At 64.8% G+C, this 19,663-nt stretch overlaps 2 protein-coding genes across 5 annotated transcripts in view; one reads left to right on the top strand and one right to left on the bottom strand.

Moving 5' to 3' along the window:
• STK32C (serine/threonine kinase 32C) overlaps positions 1-1,236 on the top strand; it is an 85,286-nt gene extending 84,050 nt beyond the window's left edge. The window contains exon 12 of one of the 4 annotated variants that reach the window (XM_007173318.3): positions 358-1,205. In XM_007173318.3, coding sequence (XP_007173380.1) covers positions 358-502 — 145 coding nt within the window. In that variant the 3' untranslated portion in view covers positions 503-1,205. Of the gene's footprint in view, positions 1-357 lie in introns of all 4 variants that reach the window. The other 3 variants (XM_057531581.1, XM_057531583.1, XM_057531582.1) reach the window with 3 other exon arrangements.
• A 1,373-nt stretch (positions 1,237-2,609) lies between these two features.
• On the bottom strand, positions 2,610-18,929 carry DPYSL4 (dihydropyrimidinase like 4). Its single transcript, XM_057531601.1, has 14 exons — positions 18,706-18,929; positions 15,167-15,255; positions 14,317-14,501; positions 12,193-12,357; positions 10,265-10,326; positions 10,087-10,167; positions 9,017-9,085; positions 8,525-8,645; positions 7,452-7,608; positions 7,053-7,194; positions 6,258-6,428; positions 5,881-6,060; positions 4,199-4,364; positions 2,610-3,469 (listed from the first exon to the last, which is right to left on the bottom strand). The coding sequence occupies exons 1-14, from the start codon at positions 18,742-18,744 to the stop codon at positions 3,378-3,380; spliced, it is 1,719 nt and encodes a 572-aa protein (XP_057387584.1). The 5' UTR covers positions 18,745-18,929; the 3' UTR covers positions 2,610-3,377.
• Positions 18,930-19,663: the final 734 nt, after the last annotated feature.

Here is a 19,663-nt window from a genome sequence, read left to right on the forward strand (position 1 = left end):
TGGGTAGTAATGGGACCCGGCCAGGCACTTTGTTCCAGAATTGCTGACCCGCAGAACTTGAGCCTAAACTAGACCTCCTTTTAGCTTCTGGCTGGAAATAGGCTGAGACTCACCAGCCCTGCCGCTCCGAGACTGAGGGCCACGAACGGCCAGACAGAGGGTGCTGGGCTGGAACGCCCCGTGTGCCCGCACACCCTGTTGAGCCAGTGTGGCTGGAGGAGCTTCTGCCCAGGCAGAGATGCCCAGCATGTGTCCGTGTTCCTGCGGGACCCACTCCAGGAGTCCCTGGAAAGGCCCTGGGCCAGCGAGCAGCTGCCGGTGAGGCCGCATAAAGGCCCTCCCTGTGTCTCCCCCCAGGCTGAAGAGGAGCCAGGACCCCACGAGCGAGCCCCTGCCTGCACCTGAGCCCGGGGAGGGCGCGGAGGCCTTGGCGGACGGCGAGGGGGCGCGCTCGGCCCTGCACGTTTGTGGCACCATCTGCCCCTCGGCCGGGAGCAGCTAGGTGGCCCCGCCCACGGCGTCAGCTCAGGTCACGCCGGAGACTCGGGGCGTCCAGAGGGACCTGGCGGCGGGCGGAGGCCCAGCATCGACTTTCCCACGGAGCGGCCCGGCGGGTCCAGGCCCAGGCCCAGGCCCAGGCCGGCGGCTCCCGCTGCACCCCGGCTGGAATTTCCCTGGACAGTCCGACCGCCGAGGCTGCCCTCCAGCTCTCGGTAGCACGTGGTGACAAGAGGCTGTCGGTGTGGCCGAGAGCAGTGGGCGTGGAGGGCGGGGGCCACCTGGGCAATGGCGGAGGGAAGCACGTGGCCCGCACGCGGGCTCTCCTGGCGGCCCCCCGACGGGCCGCGTGGTGGGACGGGCGCCCTGGTCTCCTGCCACCTGCTGTACATAGCCTGCCTCGCCCGGCCCTGCCGCCTGGAGCCGGGGGGGCGGCCCAGGGGCTGCTCGGCTCTTGTCTATCAAGGGGGGAGGGGTGTGGGCGTGAAGAGTGTTTTATAGAGATACAGACCGTTCTGGTAATTTCTGCTGTGTTCCTGTATAGTTTCCACCTCTGAGAAAAACATGAGAACCACTTGGTGTTGGCTGTTTTGCACGCTCTGTGCCTGCTGCGTTACAGAGAATGTTCGTCTGGGAGTCAGGGCGGTTCCTGCTGGGGCAGGGCCTCCCCGGAGCCCCGGTCCTCGGCCTTGGGGTGGATGCCCGTCTCCTGCCCCAGACGCCTTAAGGCCTCTGCAGGGTTGAGGGGCAGGTGGTGCCTGTCAGAGGACAGGGGCACCTGGGGCAGAACCGCGAAAGCGACAAGGACCGGAGCACCCACAGATTGGAACAGCTCACGGCCCCCGCTCGCCCAGGTGCAGGGAGTTAGGGTCAGCAGCGCAGCACGGCGAGCCCACACAGGGCACATGGGCCCAGGTAGCACCGGGGAGCCAGGGTCCAGAGGTGGGCGGTACTGCAGGATGCCCTGTGGTGGTGCCGATCCCCAGAGAAAGTTCTGGGTGGAGACCTGGTAATGTCAGAGGCAGGAACTGGGCAGGGGGTAGGTTTGGCGTTTTGTATTAACCCACGTTTTATATGGGTTTTTGTGTACATCTAAGTGTGCGCTTTTGAGGCCCAAGGGGACAGCATGCCCATCTCCCGAGCCGCTGGCAGGGATGTGGGTGTGGTCACCTGTCCCCCCGATCACCCTGGCTCCCTCTGGGGGAGGGGGACACTGGTGCCGTGAACACTGGCCGCAGTGGAGCCCCGGGAATCCAGCAGCTCTGAGGCCACACTGACCAAACAAATCTGAGCCAGAGGGAGCCCCCGGGAATGCTGCAGGACCACCAGGATGGGCCACCTCCAGGGGCTGCCATGCTCCAGTGCAGCACATGGAAGGCCGGGATTCAAAGATGGGGCTGGTCATGTTCCCCCGGGGAACATGACCGAAGTGGACGCCTGGGCAGGGCCCCGAGTGCCTGGCCGTGTGAGGGCTAGGGGGCCGCCCCTGCCCCTTCCTGGTGCTTTTGGGGTGAAGACCCCTCCTGGGAGCGTCCCACATCTGGGGGACAGAACTGGCGCCGTTTTTATGAGAAAGAGGCTGAGGCCAGGTGGCCAACCCAGCAGTTCCATCCTCTAGAAAGTTCTGGTGCAGCTCAGTCCATGGGTCTGGATCAGAACCCTGGGCTGCTCTGCTTTAAGGGGGCAGAATGTAGGCTACACCTCCCCCCGCCACTGCCCGCTGAGGTGTGAGCTCATCGTGCTGTTCCTGGCGGGTCCCCAGGCGTCATGCTACCCCCAACCTTCTGCTGGGCTGGCTCGGGCCCATCAAGTAGAATGTAGGCGGGGGTCCTCCCAACCACCCCTCTCCCTCTGAATGCCTGGCTCTCTCTGACCTGCAGGCCTGGGGCCCCTTCCCTGAGAGGCAGAGCGCCTCCCTAGGGCTCGGCCCCAGCCCTGCCCACGCCCGGAGGCCAAGCACGGCTGGCCCCGCAGGTGGTCTTGAGGTCCAGCCTCGCCGTCAGCTCGAAGCCAGGCCAGGGGGCTGCCGGGTGTGCCCCAGCATCCCAAGTGTGAACCCCCAGGGGACGGCGCAGGGGTAGAGAAGTCGGGGCTCTCCACACGCCGGCGGCTTCCAGCCCAGATGCCTTTAATCGACTTGATTCACGTGGACCGGGGCACAGTGCTGCTGGGCTGTGGGTGGCAGGCAGGTTCCTGGCTACGGGTGTCCTCACCACACAAAACTGCTGCTCTAATAAACTACTGCAATGCACACTTAGTAGTAAACAGGAAGCATCTTAGCTAAAGGATCCTAAAATTCCCTGGACATGGGCTCTACGAAAGCGGAGGCTTGGTCCTTGGAAAAGTGTACAGACACATCTGCACAAGTCCTGCCGGCAGCTGCCCTACACTGTGTTCCTGGTGGGTCCCTGAAGTCACAGCAGCTCTGGGCAGGGCCGGGGTGCTCCTCCCTGCGCTAAGGCCCGCAGGGGCGGGCTGCACCTCTGCCCGTGGGAGCAGGCGGCAGAGCTGGGGGCTCCGCAGGGCAGTGGTTCCTGATAGGGACGAGGGCAAAACACCCCCAGCCTTTCGTCCTGGCCCGGCTGCCCTGGGCATCCTAGGAGGCCCCTGTCTTCCTGAGGCACCCGGCACCCGGGCTCAGGGCCACCTGAACTGTCCCCGCCACCACGTCCGGCCTCCTTGCCCTGGCAGTGAAACCTCCCCAAATTCAGCCTCTCCCGCGGGGGCTCCCCGTAACAGGACCTGGGACCCCGAGAGGAGAGTTTCTGGGGAGGGGAAGGTAAGGCCAAGCACCTTTCAAGATGGGCTCAGCGAAGGGAAGGGAACAGAGGGGCATGGCGGCTGCCCTCGGGCCCGCCCGCCGCTGGCACACGCAGCTCCTAGGCCAGGGACGTGATGCTGGAGCGGCCGCCAGGCGGTGCTATGATCCTCTGGGCCGCGCGCCTGGCGACGTGGTCACCGGCCGGAGCGCCTGCGGGGACGCCAGGAGTGGAGGGGGCGCTGGGGAGGGGCGCAAACACGCCACACCCGCGAGGCCAGGGCTGCGAGCCACAGCCCCGCCCTGCAGGCCCCCCACGCTGCCCGACGGCCTTGCCGGGTCAGCCAGGCCGCCGGTCAGGCACTCCCACCACCGAGGCCTCAGAGGAGCAGGCAAGTGAGGCCAGGTGTGCGTGCGGCCAGAGACTGGAGGTCAAGGTTGACCCTCTGGGAGTCCGGTCCGGAGCAGCAGAGGCTGGGCCAGTCCTGCTCGCCCCTCCCGTGGGTCTTGCCCTGCACCGACCCCCGTGATGGGAGAAGGCTGTCTTTAGCCTTTAGGACGATGCTGGGTTCCAAAGGGGACCTGCCCCTGGCCCTACATCCCCAGGAGGCAGGCAGGGACCACCATCACCTCCCCAGCAGGGAGGCTGAGACAGGATGTCAGGGGCTGGGTTGGCCCCCGTCCAAGGGCGGGGAAGAGGGAGGGCGGGTCTGGCTCCGTCTGCAGGGAGAGCCTGGGGCTCAGGGCTTCTCTTAGAAGCCTAGCACGCCGGGAGCACAGCTGAGACCCTGACCAGAGGCCTGAGCCTAGTGGCTGCACGCGGGGCCCCCAGGCCCCATCCTTAGGCGCCTCACATACGTGCCTCTGCGTTACGGGGCAGTGAGGGGCTGGAGGCTGGACTCCCACGTGGCCCTCGGGCCCCCGAGGCTGGGCTCAACTCACCAGACAGACTGAACCCCGACTGCTGCGGGCTGCGAGTGGGTGGGGCTGAGGCCTTCCCCGGGCAGGACGCGCGGGCCTGCACACCGCCCCCTGGCTTGGCGGGCACCAGCACCTCGTGGGCCAGCCCGTCGTACCGGCCTCGGGGCACGCCGTGGATCTCTGCCAGCTGTGGGCCGAGAGGCTGGCATGAGGGGGTGCTGCGTGGGCCCCGGGCTCGAGGGCAGGGGGCTCCCCGCCCACAGGGGTGACTCCCCGCGCGCGTGGACACATACCTCCCTCCCCCGAGGCTGGGCAGCAGTGCCCCGAGCTGGAGGAGCAGCTCGGACAGGGGTGGCCTGCGGAGGCGTCTCCTCTTGGAATCAGAAACTGGTCCCAACACGGTCGCCACCTCCTCAGTACCCGCCGTACTGTGGCCCCCCACGCAGCCCCCGCTGTGTTCCCAAGGAAGCCCTGAGGTGGTGGCCCTGGGTCCTGCCCTCCCTGAAAATGGCCCCCAGAGGCAGAGGCCCTTCCCTGTAGCCACCATGATGGACCAACAGTCCGAGGGTTGAGGCAAACCCTTCAGCTGTGCTTGTGTTTGCAGCTGGCACCTGCCTGGGGACTTGTGGTTTACACATGACTGTGGGGCTGAGCCCAGCCCCAGGGGCCTCTGACCAGATCCTGCCCTGCAGGGGTCACAGCGGGGCAGGGGCGCAGGGCAAGAGCGACTGTGGGGTGTGGAGTTCTGCAGATTCGGGTCTGCATCCAGCCCCTGCCCCCATCACCCCGGGTGTGCGATGGGGAGCCGTCCCCTCTCCCCGCTCCGTGCCGCGGCTGTACATGGGGCTGGCCTGCCACCTCACGGAGCTGCCCCGTGGCCAGTGCCCAGGGGTGCCCCGGACCTCACCCCAAGGGGTGCGATGCCCAGCCCTCCGCCCTGGACCCTGCCTCTCGGCCCCGCTCGAACCCTGCGGGAGGAGGGGGTGGCGTGCCCAGGTCAGATGTGGGCGGCAGCCGTGGTGCGGGCCCTGCAGCCTGAGACAGCAGTGTCTGCGAGTTAGGGCAGCCTCCACTCTCCTTTCCCGGGAAAGAGACCAGCACCTGGCCCCTAGCCCGGCCCGAAAGCCATCCCTCCTCACTACGAGCTCAGACAACGTCTTTAGTCTAGAAAACTGGAAACAGGGCTGGGATAAGGCAAACCAGAGGGTACAATAACCACGTGTGCAGGTGTGTGTGTGTGTGTGTGTGTGTGTGCGCCTGTGTGCATGCGTGAACCACCTGCACGTGCAGCGCGGGGCCTGGGTGGACACCTGGTGCATCCGCCAGACTCGGTGGGCAGCTGGCCAAGCCCGCATGGGAAGACAAGGGCTCACAACTTCTAAGGTCATGGATGCCCTGTAAACCACGTGTTCTCCTTCCTTAATTTATTAACATCCACGTCTGTTCCCGGGGAAATCCTGGGCAGGCTCTGCTAGCCTTAGTGGCAGTGTACCTGGGGGGTGGCTACGAGGGGTTTTTTTTGCTTCACACCCACGCATTCTAAAGCGACATGGGCTGCCTGGTGACGAACGCGGGCAAAGCACCGCTAAGAAGCGCCCAGAGCAGTGGGGCCGCTGTGCTTTCCCGACAGTGGCCGTGGGCAGGGCTGACCCGGAGGAGGCCTGAGAGCTCATGCCCACCCGCCTGCCTGGCTCAGGCCTTACCCTGTTGCGAGCCTTTATCCTCTTGTAGACGAAGTCGGGGAAGGTCTTCCGCGGAATAAAGCGACCAGTCCCGGGGGTGACGAACAGGGCCCCGTCCTCCAGCACGACCCTGCCCTGACTTATGACCACCACGGGGGCTCCTCGGCACTCGACGCCTTCGAAAATGTTGTACTCCACGTTCTGGGGAGAACAGCCAGGGGCTGCTCAGTGTCCTGACCCAGGACCCCCGACGGGGGGCGCCCACTCGGCCGGGCCGGGATTCAGCAGGCAGTGGCCGCCACGCCCTGCACCCCTGCTCCTGCCCATCCCCCCAGGAAGGCTGCGGGGCTCCCCAGGCCCCGGACCCTGACCCCGACGTGGGACCAGGCTTCTCTCACCAGGTTGTGGCTCTGGGCAGAGATGATTTTCGTGGCCTTGGGGTTCCATATGACCAGGTCGGCGTCGGCGCCTACGGCCACCCGCCCCTTCCTTGGGTAAAAATTGAAGATTTTGGCTGCGTTTGTACTGGTCACAGCAACAAACTCATTCTCGTCCATCTTCCCCGAGGCCTGAGAAGTAAGAAGGTGGGGGTGAGTCGGGGGGGGGCGCCCTTCCTGACCGCAGGCGGGGTCTGGTCTCGGGGCTCTTGTGTGGAGGTGGCCCCTGTCCCCTAGGCCGCGGGTCGTGTGCCTCAGTCGTGCCTGCAGGTCTGGTCCTTCCTGGGCACCAAGCTGGTCTCCATGCTCACTTTGTGGGCAAATGAATGCTGATGTTTCCACAATAATGTCTGTGTCCCCAAAGGACGCAACCGTCCCCCTGGGGTGGCCAGGAGCCTGGGGTCAGGGCCCCAGCCCAGGGAAGGTCTCAGGACCGGGGCTGGGGGCACGGGGGCAGAGGCCGTGGGCAGGGCCCTCCAAGCGAGATGGATGTCTGAGGAAATCTCAGGCCTCCTAGGGAGACTTTGCGGAGCGTAATTCCACCAGGGCAGGGACCCCGCTCTCCCTGGGTCGTGTGCGTTAGGACCAGAAGCAAATGTCCAGGGAGCCCAGGATGGCAGGGCTGGGGGGACGACACCCGGGGGCCCACGAGCCCCAACCTCTGCTCTGGTGAATTTACTGCTCAAGGGGCTTCCCTTTCTGATGAACAGGCAGCGTTCTGAGGGGAGGACCCTGCGTCCCCCCTTCTGCACCCACCACGCATTTCTCCCAGACCACGGACATGCGCTCCTCCACGCCGTTGGTGCCCTCGGGGATGAGCATGAAGTTATCCCTGCCGACGGCCTTCTGGGCAGTGGTGAAGGTGCAGTGGGCACTGCCGGTCACCTGGAGGTCCCCGCTGGGGAAAGCCGGAGTCAGAGCCCAGAGGGGCCTGTCCTTCCTGAGCCGCCAAAGGCCCAGCTGGCTCCACCCCTACCCAGCTGCTCGGCCCCCGGGGGGGGTGGGGGAGAGGTTGTCGGAGAGGGCAGAGCTGGGGCCTCGGGGCGCAGGTGGGAGGGCAAGGAGCCCGGTGCGGACTCTCCGGACACAAGAGGCCTGGAGCTGCCGGCGGGCACAGGGCAGGCCGGGGCGAGGGGCACACAGGCAGCTCCCTACCTGGCCAGCAGGGAGGCGAGATGGTCCGCGGTGCTGGGGTCCGGGCTGAGGGGCGGTGACGTGACGAAGGCCGCGGCCTTGGCCCAGTTCTTGCTCCAGTAGTGGGAGCCGTCGGTGCCCAGGCCGGCGGTGATGGGCTCCCCGACCACGACCACCCCTGCGGGGAGGCCGTGAGGGGCACTGCCAGCCCCCATGTCCCCAGACCCGGGCAGGGCCTGGGAATGCCCCCCTGACCTGGACTTCATCGTGGGGTGGGTCTGGCCCCGCAGTCCTAGGGCTGACGCGCAACTGCCCCTCGATCTCCCAAGCCTGGGCAGTTCTTCCCCTGCTCCGGGGGCGCCCGGCCCAGGCCACCTGGGGCTCCCCAAGTGGGTCCTCTCTGTCCCTGCTGCCTCACACCCCGGCTGGGGCCACAGGCTGCAGTGAGACACCGTCAGCTGACTGTCCGCCCCGCCTGGCCACAGCCTCTGTGCAAGGACCTGCTCCGTCACTGACCCCCTGCCTCCTCCAGGGCCTGGGCTTCCAGGGCCAGAGGGCATCCAGCCCTCGGGACCCGCACCCCAGCTCCTGGACGCAGGACGTGCCCAGCGGACAGTAACTTGGGCCCCCAGGGACAACTGGGCCAGGCTGCCTTACACGACATGAGGATCTACTCTCGTGCACCATTTACACCACACACACCACACACACACAGACACGTGCCACACACATCGCACACATAGACACACACATACCGACACACAAAGAGCATAGCTCTGACACTCACTTCTGTGCAAACAGAGCCACTAGGCCTCACTTTTGCTTCAAGGCCCCCCGGTGCTCCACTGCTGTTTGGACAAGAGGGGAGACTCAGGCCACCCACCCCACACAAGGACCAGGTGCCCATATCTCCCGCCGGCCACAGCCCTGGTGCCCCTGCACCAGAGGCCACCCCACCATGAAGAGGCTGGCAGGGCGGCCGCTGCGTCTCCGTCGGATCTGCCCACGCTGAGCCTCAGTCCAGCTGGCCCAGCCCCGGGAGGCTGAGGACGTGAGCGACCCCCACAGAGACCCGATCCGGGGCCGCCACTCACCTCTACGCTTGGCTTGGGCAATCACATCGGCCGCAGCCTTGCTCATCACCTTGGTGACGTACAGGGGACAGTTGGCCTGCTTGGCAACGGTGACAGCACGGTACACGGCCTCAGCCTCCCCCTGGGGATGCGGACGCTTAGGCCACACGAGCACACTGGGGCCTCCGGACTGGTATGGGCGTGAGATGCCCCCGGACCACCCATGGATCCCGGGCCCAAAGGGAGCACCCCGGGCGGGTGAGGACCCCCGCCTGGGGCTCAGTGCCCAGAATGGGGCTCAGTGCCGACCCATGCTGACCGCAGGGCTGACCACGCCACCTTCTTGGCCTCGCATAAAGGCCTCAGGGTGACCAGTGGTAGGAGGGGACGTGAGCCTTGATTCACGCCTCCAGACGAGGACAGCGGGATCACAGCCCTGCCGGGACCACGGGGCCAGCCCCAACCCCTATGAAGGCCCAGTCAGGGGGGCGTTCCCGGCAGGCTCACACCTACCTCCTCTGGGTGGCTGAGCATGTGGCCCTCGGGGCCGGTGATGCCGAGTGCCAGCAGCCGCTTCTGCTCCTAAACACACACCACGTTCCAGCCTGGACACAGCCCAGAGCACCCCGGCCCTGAGACGACCCCTGCTCGCGAGATGAGCCCTGACCCCCGACCTCTCACGTGACCCCTGCTCGCGAGATGAGCCCTGGCCCCCGACCTCTCACGTGAGCCCTGCTCCCCGAGATGAGCCCTGACCCCCGACCTCTCACGTGAGCCCTGCTCCCCGAGATGAGCCCAGACTTCCAGGCCCCTGAGAATCACCAACCACAGAGAGCTCAGAATGGAGTAGCGCGCTGACCCGAAGCGGAGCGACTCCAGCTCCCCAAACTGTAGATGAGGGAACGGGGCTTGCAGAAGGGAAAGACTCACCCAAGGTCGCAGCCCCCCTAAGTGAGGGGATAAGACCCCGCAGCCTTGCCTGCCGTGCTGTTTCCCCAGTGGGCGCATGTCCAGAGTGTGCGCGTCGGGGGCGTGCGCGTCAGGCAGTGCGCGTCGGGAGCGTGCGCGGCGGGGGCATGCGCGTCAGGGAGTGCGCGTCAGGGGCGTGCACGTCAGGGAGTGCGCGTCGGGAGCGTGCGCATCAGGGAGTGCGCGTCGGGGGCATGCGCGTCAGGGAGTGCGCGTCGGGAGCGTGCGCGGCGGGGGCATGCGCGTCAGGGAGTGCGCGTCGGGGGCGTGCGCGTCGGGGTGTGTGCATCCGGGGTGTGCACGGCGGCTCTGCACAGTCGGGGATGGGGTTTCTTCTTGGGCAAGCTCACTCATCCTACAGGTCTGAGCCACAGCACCCTCTGGTGTAAACGACCTTCGGCGTGGAGAATGGGGGAGAAGCAGAATCCCACCGACCCCCTAACAAGCCTCCCCGGCACTCGCGGCCCACCGTCCCGAATGCTGAGCATGACCCACGACGTCTCCCGCCTGGGCCTGGCCTCGAACCCTGGAAGCACATACAGCACCCGATGCCCGGAACCCCACATGCCCCCACAAAAAGTGGGCAGGGGTCACCCCGCCAGCCCCGCCCACACCTCGTCCACGATGTCCCCGTTCTCTGCGTGCACTTGGGCCACGGCTCCCAGGTCCCGGATGACACTGAAGATCTCGTACATCTGGGGAGAGGCACATGGGCTGCGTGGGGCTGTGTGTCTCCCGTCCACAGCAGCCTGAGACATCTGCTTGCCCCCCCCGCTCGGCACGTGGCCTTACCTGGCCGTCCGTGCACTGGCACCTGTCCTTGTACGCCATGAAGACCAGGAAGGAGTTCACACCTGGGGGGAGGCAGGAGGGGTGGATGCCAGGAGCCTCCACTGCTCCCCGAGCTCCAGGGGCCCCGCCAGCCGGCCTGGTGGCTCTCCGGGACCGGCCCCACACTCTCCCGAGCTGGGACGGGGACAGAGTCACCCCGGCGCCTCCTGCTTCTCGAGCTCTGGGATCAGGAGCCGATTGTTCCCCAGTGGCAAAGCCAGGTGAGAACCCGCACCCCGCCCCCTAACCCCCCATGGACCCCGGGAGCCCTGGGAGCCCCGTGTCCCCCGGACGGAAGGGAGCCGTGAGCTGCAGTCTCGCTGCCTGAGCTCTGCCCGGGCTGCACCGGAGCCGCTCCCGCACTGGGCGCCGGGGTGGCCCTCACGTTGGCCACCTAGCCTGTGGGGCCTCGGTGGCGCCTGCCAGGCCCCGCTCAAGGCTCCTCAGCCCGCTCAGGCTCTCAGGAAAAGCAGAAGGAACAGGACCGGCTGCCCGCGGTGTCAGGGCCCCATCAGGCCAGGGTCGAGCTCTCCTGTGCTGTGCGGACGCGGGACCAGCTGGGGACTCACCTGACCCCCACCATCCAAACCAGCGGCGCGGCCCCTCCCTCCTCCCTGTCATCTCGCTGGGTCGAAAGTGCGAACTTGAGGAGCAAAGGCATGTGGGGGAAACTGTCACCCAGTGCCACACGAGCCGACCCCCCAGGTGACCACCTGCCCCAGGGCACCTGGTGGAGGCTACTGGTCAGCATGCAGGCCCGTCCCTGGACGCCACCCAGCGGGCCAGGACCGACGCTCTGCTGGGAGCAGACCGCTGGGCAGCGCCGCCCCGGCAGGAGGGTGGTGGCGGCAGGTGCCCGGTTTCTGCCTCTGCTCGGAGCTGCAAGGCCGCAGGCCTCCCGACCCCGTTAAGGAACAACGGGGGGGCGGAGCCACTGCCTGGAATGAGGTGCAGAGGCTGAGAGCCCCCTGCCCACTCCCAGGCTGGGGTCCTAAACGCCAAAAGCTACTGGTGTGAGGACCGTCGCTCTTTGGGAAACGGCCTCGACGAAACTCCCTGCCTCCCTCGGATGTACAGTGGGGCGGGGGGCAGCGTCTCCTGAGGGGAGGGCCCTGTGGCCTCCAGGGCCCGGCCAGGGGTCTGCAGCCGGCACCCCCCGTCCCAGCCCCGCCAGCTCCTCTCCCGGCTGTGCGCTAGGACCACCCTCGAAGCCAGTCACCGGAGCTCAGTTACGACGGCCACCTAACTTGTCAAATCCTCTATAAACTTTGGTGTGGTTTCAGCTTCAGGACTTTTGATTAAAAAAAAATTAAGCCTTATCTGTAAACCGTCCTGTTTCAGCTGAGGCAGCAGATTTTATTTTATTTTTATTTCTTTTGGCAGTAGGTTTTAAGACATCTCCTTCTAAAGGCTCTTAAGATGCTAAAGAAAGCTTATAGGGCTTATCCTTCATCCAGGGCCGAGACACAAGGGGACCGAGGTGACAGCTATGGCTGCTGTGTCCTCTTTTTTTTTAAGTCTTTGTTGAATTTTCTTACAATACTCCTCCTGTTCTATGTTTTGGTTTTTTGACCGCGAGGCATGTGGGATCTTAGCTCCCAACTAGGGATCAAACCCGCACCCCCGGCACTGGAAGGTGAAGTCTTAACCACTGGACCTCCAGGGAGGTCCCTGCTGTGTCCTCTTGTGAGGACAACAGCTACGGGATGCGTCCCCAGACCTGGACGCAGGTGACCTCTCAGCCTAGCAGACCTTCGAATGGCCCTTGCCCAACTCTCTCCCAGCTCGCGGCCGCCTGCCCCGGGGTCAGGTGCACACAGCGTCCCCCCGAGGCCAGGGGAGCCCAGGCCCTGAGGCTGCCCTTCCGCCCGGCCGGGCCGCCCGCTCACCCTTGTCCTTCACCAGGGCCTCCAGCTCCTCCCTGGTGCTCTCGTGCCAGCGGGGGACGTCCACGTGCAGGGAGTAGTCGCAGCAGGCGCCGCGGTCCGCTCTCTCCCGCCACTGCTCGTAGGCCGCCAGCAGGCTCACACCCGTGTCGGGGAACACGTGGTCCACTGTGGGGACAGCGCGGTCAGCGGAGCCCCCCACCCGCGCCACTGGAACCACCTGGGCCTCCGAGGGAGAGCGGGTCCGTGTTCCCAGGAAACCAGGAAGCACGTCTGAGAAAAGCAGAGAAGAGGCCTCGTACCCAACGCCGGGCTGAGGCTGCTGGGAACCTGCCCGTCGCTTCTGTCCAAAGAGGCATCTCCCGCCCCTTGTCCCGGCCTCTCTCTGAGCAGAGGGAGGGCCTCACTCTCCAGTGGACACACCCCAAGGAGCCCGGTGGCAGTTCAGGCCTCCACCCCCTGCACAGGCCTGGCCTGAGTGAGGTGCCCCTGGAGGGGCAGGGGTGGCGCCACTGTCCGTGGTGCTGGACCCGCGAGCCTGCCCGCAGCAGCGCACAGGGCTGGCTTCCTCCTGCCTCACTGGCCGCACACACCTCGAGCAGCGCACCCACCCCACCCCCCGGGGAAACTGGGAACGCACATGGGCACTGCACCGTCACCCCACCCTGCCGGCAAGCCCACGTCCAAGGTCCAAACCCCACTCACAGCCTCTGCCAGGTGCAGGGAGAGAGCTGGGAGTGGGGTGGCCAGGGGGAAGGCACACCCGCCCCGGGGTTACAGGCAGATGCCGTGCCTTCCTCCAGCATGCCCTCACGTGGGCCCCTCTGCTTCCCGCGGCTCAGGTCGCGAACCCAGGGCCCCGCCCCGCAGGCCGCTCACAGCTCCAGCCTGGAGCTGCAGGCGGCTCTGCCTAGGCCAGCCGGGGCCTGCAGCATCTCTGTCCTCACAGCCGGTCTGATGCCTCAGCACCGGCAGGAGCAGGTGACATAACCACGAAGGCGCCTGCTCAGCCTGGGCCACCAATGACAAGCAGGACCAAGGGCCTGAAATCACAACTCTCCTTAATCAGACTGAAAGGTGGACCATTGTTGGGTTTTTCTTTCCACGTCGTAGTTCAGTAAACCACACCAGGCCAGGATTTTGCAACATCTAAATGTCACTTGTGAAGTAGCCCAGGGTCCCCAGAGCAGCCTTTCCCGGTGGCAGCAGTGGCAGCGCTCACATGTGCCAGACACAGCAAAGCGACGACGTGCACCCCCTTGCTCCACCCTCCACCCTCTTCCCCCTGCCTGACAGATCGGGGAAGTGAGGCGCCTAAAAGTGAGTTGCGCTGCCTGAAGTCACAGCCAGGATGTGGTGCAGCCGGGGCTGGACTGGGCCTGTTAGGCCAGGTCTAACCCCTAGTGGACGTGTCTGTGCTCGGGCCTGCGGAGTTGATGGCGCTCAAGGCCACGGGAGGAGGGCTGCAGGCCGGTGCCTCTTCCTGGCCCTGCACTGGCCACGAGCGAGGTCGCGGTGGGCAAGCGAATTCACCTCCCAGGCTGTTCACTGGGGCGTCTCCGCCCAGCTGAGAGGGTTGTACGAGGAGAGCACGAGCTGAGGCTCACCAGGACGGTGCTCGGGCCTGGTACAGCGTCGGCACTAAAGAAACCGTACCTCTGGGGCGTGTTGATAGGGTGATAGCATTTTTCATCATCCTTTTCCTAAAACACAGCCTCCGTCTTTAGCTCTTTTGACATGGGCAGGGAGTTTCTGCAAACCAAGCCTCAGAGGGTGTGAGGTTCAGGGGCAAATGTGTCTGACATTTCAGGCAACACGACCCCTGCACTTGGGTTTTCCAAACCTGGTCCTTAGCCAGCTGCTAGCTTCCCAGGAAATGATAAATTACTGGGCACACATCCCTGTGCTCCTGTGGAAATCCCAGGAGCGCTCCAGAGCTGGCCAAGGCAGCACGGCTCAGGAGGAGGGGCAAGGTTAAAGACAGGCACTCAAGGATTTCTTAGAATGAGATGTAATAGAGGGAAAGAGGCCCGAGAAAAACACTGTCAGGGAAAGCTCTTCCTGCGACATGCAAACCTGCCAGAGGACCACGGCCTGGGACGGACGCTCCCCACAGGAGACACTCACGTATCATGGTGGTCCCTCCTGCCAGGGCGGCCTTGGTCCCCTGGCAGAAGTCATCGGCCGGGGTCATGCCCAGGACGGGCATCTGCAGCCTTGTGTGGACGTCGACTCCGCCGGGCAAGACCATTAGGCCGTGGGCGTCAATCGTTTTGATGCCCCCAGGGACGATGAGGTTTTCTCCGATTTGTCTGAAAGCAACAGAGATTTCGCTGGTTAGGAAGAGCCCCGAGCAAACGTGAATGGGCTCCTTGGCGATGCTGCAGAGCTGGGACTCTTGCCCTTGGGCTCTTGTCCCTGAGGAAAAGGGCAATACGGCCAAGACTTAACTGGACCAGCCCACACTCTGGGGCTCAGGACCGTCAACACGGAGGAGCCAACCCTGCGCTGGTCCTTTAGGTGTCCACTCGCTGCTTACTGACCAGAGGCTGGAGCTGCTTTTTTTGTTTTGTTTTGTTCCTGCCGCGTGGCATGTGGGAACTTAGTTCCCGACCAGGGATCGAACCCGCACCCCCTGCATTGGGAGTATGGAGTCTTAACCGCTGGACCACCAGGGAAGTCCTTGGAGCTCCTTGACAGGCACAAGCAGACAAGCTAATAGGTGTGGTCGATAAGCATTTATTAAACACCTGCTTTGAGCCCCACACCATACTGAAGCTGTGTTAACAAAGAAACGAGGAAGCCATTGGCCTGCTCTCTGAGGCTTCCCTGAGGGCTCGGGTTGGGCAAAAGCTATTTCCAGGGAACAAGCTTTTGGAAAAGAAAGAACCATTCACATGGATCTCGCCCAAAAGTAAACTTCTGGATAGTGTGTGATTGACGTGTGACCATGAAGACATCTGAGGTAGAAACTCACTTTATCAAACCGTCCTCCACGTACAGGTCAGCGTAAAAGGACTGGTCATCGTTCACGATTCTCCCGCCTCTGACCAGAAGGCGGTCACTCTATCAGAGACAAAGAAATGGGTAAGTTTCCTCCAAACTAAGTGACTCAACAGTATCCTGAGCACAAGCTTTACCCTGGAATTATGATGGAAACATTCAGGCACAATTTGTGTGCATGAAATCCAGCACAAAGCCTGCATGATTTATCCCACACACACACCGAGGGTGGGCAGAGGGTGCCCCGAGATGGTGGCCCTTGGGGGCAGCTGCCTACGGGCCCCGCACACGACCTGCAGCCACAGGTCAGGCAGTCTGGCCTCGCCAAAGGCACAGGGTGTACGACCAGCTAGCTCCCCGCTTCACCACGGCAAAGCCGAGGCGGTGCGAGCCGCAGTGCAGTGAACCACGTGTACATCTGCACACCCGCTGCCTAATTTGTAAAGCCCAGGACGAGGGGGGAGGTGGACCACGTCTCACACGCCCCTGCTGGCCTGGAAGGTCTGCCCTCCTCGTCCACCCACAGAGGCGACTCCGGCTGACAGCTGGGGCGGGCTCCTTCCAGAATCTCTGTGCCCTGAGGCAGTGCCGGCAGGCAGGGGCCCTACCCCTGGGGAGGGAGACAGACATCACACACACGGCCGTCACAGCTGGTGACAGACGCAAGAGCACAAAGCAGGTGACGTGACAGGGTGATGGGAGACAGGCCTGGCTGCCTCAGGGACCGAGAGGGGCCTGTTGGAGGAGCTAAAACTGGAGGCGACTCAAGCTCAGGCCAGGGCGCAGTCCATGCAAAGGCCCTGAGGCAGGAAAGAGTCTGGTTGATGCAGGAGAGGAAACGAGGCGGGATGGGGGGTGGGGGGAATGGGAGGTGGGTAGGGGTTGGGCATGCTGGGCTTGGGGAGTCAGTGGGCCGCCACCTGGGAGGCCTTAAGCTGGGGTTTAAACGATCATACAGAGATCACATTAGCCTGTTGTAGAAAGCAGCCCGTGGTGTTCAAGGATGGAAACAGGACCATCGCTGGAGTGGGATCTGATGTGGTCTGGGTGAGATGCGGGGCCCCGGGCCAGCATTTTGGGGCGCATGAGAGATGGACTCCAGAGAGTCTGGGAGTTGGGGAGAAGGAGCTGCTGACGGAGAGGCCATGGGGGTGCAGGGCCAGGAAGACATCGGGGTGCCTGCAGGTTCTGGTGCTGCCTGGGGGTACCCCAAGGGGGTGAACAAAGTGGCAGCAAGTTCGGCCAGCTCTTCGGGGCACCCCACAGCACGGAGCTGGGCCGCCGTAAGTCCACTTCTGATGGTCGGGAAGGAGGGAGTGAGGCAGAGGGGGAGCCAGTAATGGAGCTGTGTATGACGTCAGGGGTGATGGTCTGACCTCAGTGGAGAAAAACGGAGAGAAACACAAAGGAGGAGCAAACAGCTGAGTGCAGAGTGGAGCGGGCGAGAACCCAGCCCTGCAGCACTTTCCCTCCGTGACCTTGCTGGAGCCTCCCACTCTCTGGGACTTGACCAAGCCGGAGTGACAGCTGTTTCACAGGGGGTCTGGGACCTGGCCCGGGGCTCATGGGTGCCCACCCAGAGGCCAGGCCAGGGCTCCAGGCCGGGGCTTCTGGCTCTTCGCACACCATCGGCCTGATGCCAAGAGAACTGACGTGTGTGGCGCACTCAGCAGAACCCTGAACAGTCTGCTGAGAGGATAAATAATTCATCGCTTATGAGCCTTATCACATCGTTCTCTATTCTTATTAACATCGAACAGTTTGGGCTGAATTCTCAGATTTCTACTGACTAAAGGTAAAACCACCACCGTACAGTCTACAAAAGGGTGGCCAACTGTGCCACAAGCCAAACACGGCCCTCGACCTGTCCCTGTGCAGCCCTGAGCTGAGCGTGGTTTGCACCTTATGCTGGTTGAAAGACATCATAAGAAGACTTTCAAGACTCATAAAAGTTACATGAGATTCATGTTTCAATGTCCAAGCTCAGCTTTTACTGGAGCAGTCACACCCAGGACCGCTCTCTTGCAGAGCTGAGTAGCTGCACCAGAAACAGCGTGGCCCTTGAAGCTGAAAATACCTACTGTGTGACCCACTGCCAACTCCTGGTCTACCACATGGCCCGGCCCCAGCTGCCTGGGCCTCTCCCTTCTGGGTTCTGCAGAGGTTCACTGCCCGGTCCCCTGGGCCCTAGACCCAGCCCTGACAGGTCACATCACAAGGACCCACCTTGCCCAGCTTCTGAGCCAGCGTTCAGACCCTCCTGCCTCCCCCTGCAGCGCCCCCACTCCAACAGCCCCAACTCCAGCCCCAGTGGACCAACGCGTTCTCAAAGAAGCCCAAGAAGAGGAAGAGGAAGGCTTTGGGCAGGACGAGACTGTGGCCTGGGTGCCCTGCTCAATCCCCCAGCCTCCAATGCTCAGACGTCTGGACTCAGATTCTGGGAGCCTTCCTGGGCTTGGAACCCAGAGGCAAATGCAGCAGGATGAGGTGCCACGCTCCTCAGGATGAGGGTAGAAGTTCCGCTAAACCAGCCACCTTGAGTCTGAGCTGCCCGGAGAGGGGATCAGCCCCCCTCCCGGCCCAGGCTGGCTCCTGCATCAGGTCTCACCCTCTCCCGTATGCGCGGGGTGGGGCGGGCTTCTTCCTCCCTGAGTATCTCAGGAAGTCAACTGGCCACCCCATGGGTCACCCCACCGCCTCCCGCTGGATCTGAATCCGCGGGTTCCCAGGCACCGTCCAGCTGGCGCCCAGGCGCCCGCCTCCCTCCCTCCTCTGGGCTCCTGGCCGCATGGAGGGGGCGGCTTTGTTTCCTGGCAGCGCGGGGTGGACAGTGGGACCTCCCGCACCAGTGCGTGTGCTGTTAGAGGGTCTCCTCCCCGGAGCTGAGCTGCCTGATGCCCACACAGTGACTAGCGAGCTATCTTCTCTCCCCCCCGCCCGCCCCCAGAGGGCTCCGAACCCCGGCTCCATGGAGGGGCTTGGGTCGCCAAGGGCTCCGGGCCGGTTTGAGTTTCTTTGTCTCGGACAAAGAGCTCCCGGTGGTGCGGCGGCGGCGGCGTGGGCGCGGGGTGGAGGGGCGCGGGGCGGGGATGGCATCTGTGTGCCCCGAGGCCGGAGGCCGGACCGGCGGTGTCAACAAAGGGCCGCGCCAACGGCCCACTCCTAATCGGAGCTCCCAGAGAGGCGCGGACGCACGGGGGCGGGTTGGGGGGGAGGAGGCAGGCGCATCTGAGCTTGCGGAGCAGGCCTCCCCCCGGCCCCGAGCCCTCCCCGGGAGCAGAGGAGGGCCTGGGCCTATGCGCCGGCTCCGTAAGGGGGTCCGGCGCGGCGCTCGCGGGGACCCCGGGCTGCGCGGGAAGGAGCTCGCCGGCACAGGGGCAAGCGCGGGGGCTGGACACGGAGGGAAGGGGGCCCGGCGCAGGGCCGGGAGCGTCTTCCCCGGGGCCCGGAGGCCAGGTCCCGCCCGGGGCAGTGGGCAGGAGGCGCGGAGCGGGCCCCGGGAGCGGAGCTCACCGTGATCCGGGGGATGCTCTTCTTGCCCTGGAAGGACATCCTGCTTCTCCGGCTGCGCCGCCGTCTCCTTTGGCCGGCGCGGCCCGGTTCGGGCGGGGCGGTCCTGGGGGGTCTCCGGCGGCGGACGCACGAGCTAGGCCTCGACAGGGGGCACGCGCAGAGCCCAGGCGTGCGCGTGGGGGCGCCGGGCGTCCGAGTGGGAGCGCGCCGGGCCGCGCGGCTCCGTTGCCGGCCCCGCCCCCGGCCCCGCCCCCGGCCCGCCGGGGCTGCTCTGCTTTCAAGCCCCGCCCCGGCCGGGCTCGGTGACTGTACCCCCAACCCCGGCCCTAGGCGCGAGCTGAGGCCGCGGACGGGCCCCTGCGAAGACCGAGAGGCGAACTTGTGCAGGGTGGGCAGGAGGAGAGGGTTGCGACCGGTCCCAGCCAGTGTGTGTGCAGAGTCTGCACCCGGGATGGAGAGTAAGAGGGTTCCGGCAATGTCCTGCCAGGACCCACTGCCCCCCTGGCCAGCCGAGGGCCCGCCACCAGCTCCCTGATGACCCGAGGCACCCAGGGCCGCGGGGATTGAATCCAATCTCAAGTGCAGGCTCAGGCTGGACTCCTTCCGGAAAGATGTTTCAGGCCAAAGCCGGGCTCCTTGGAGTATTGCCCGGGCAGGGATCGGAACGCCAGGCCATGCGCTGGCCCTGGGACCGGACAGTGGACACACCTCATTGTGAGGCTGCCCCAGGGCCAGCCCCGCGAAGCTTGATGTCAGGTGGGAGGTTGGAGAGACACAGAAGGGATAGAAAGAGACCGAGAGAGACACACAGAGAAAGAGCTACCCAGGACCCAGGACGGACCCGAGAGGCAGACCAGGGCAGGAGAGGCCAGGCCTCCGGCGGGTTCTTAGGAGGGGGTCGCGCAGGATAGGGAAGTCCAGGCTCAGACACGGCCAGTCAGGGAGAAGTTCCCGCCGC

This window comes from Balaenoptera acutorostrata, chromosome 16 (genome assembly GCF_949987535.1).
Source record: "Balaenoptera acutorostrata chromosome 16, mBalAcu1.1, whole genome shotgun sequence".
Classification (NCBI taxonomy): domain Eukaryota; kingdom Metazoa; phylum Chordata; class Mammalia; order Artiodactyla; family Balaenopteridae; genus Balaenoptera; species Balaenoptera acutorostrata.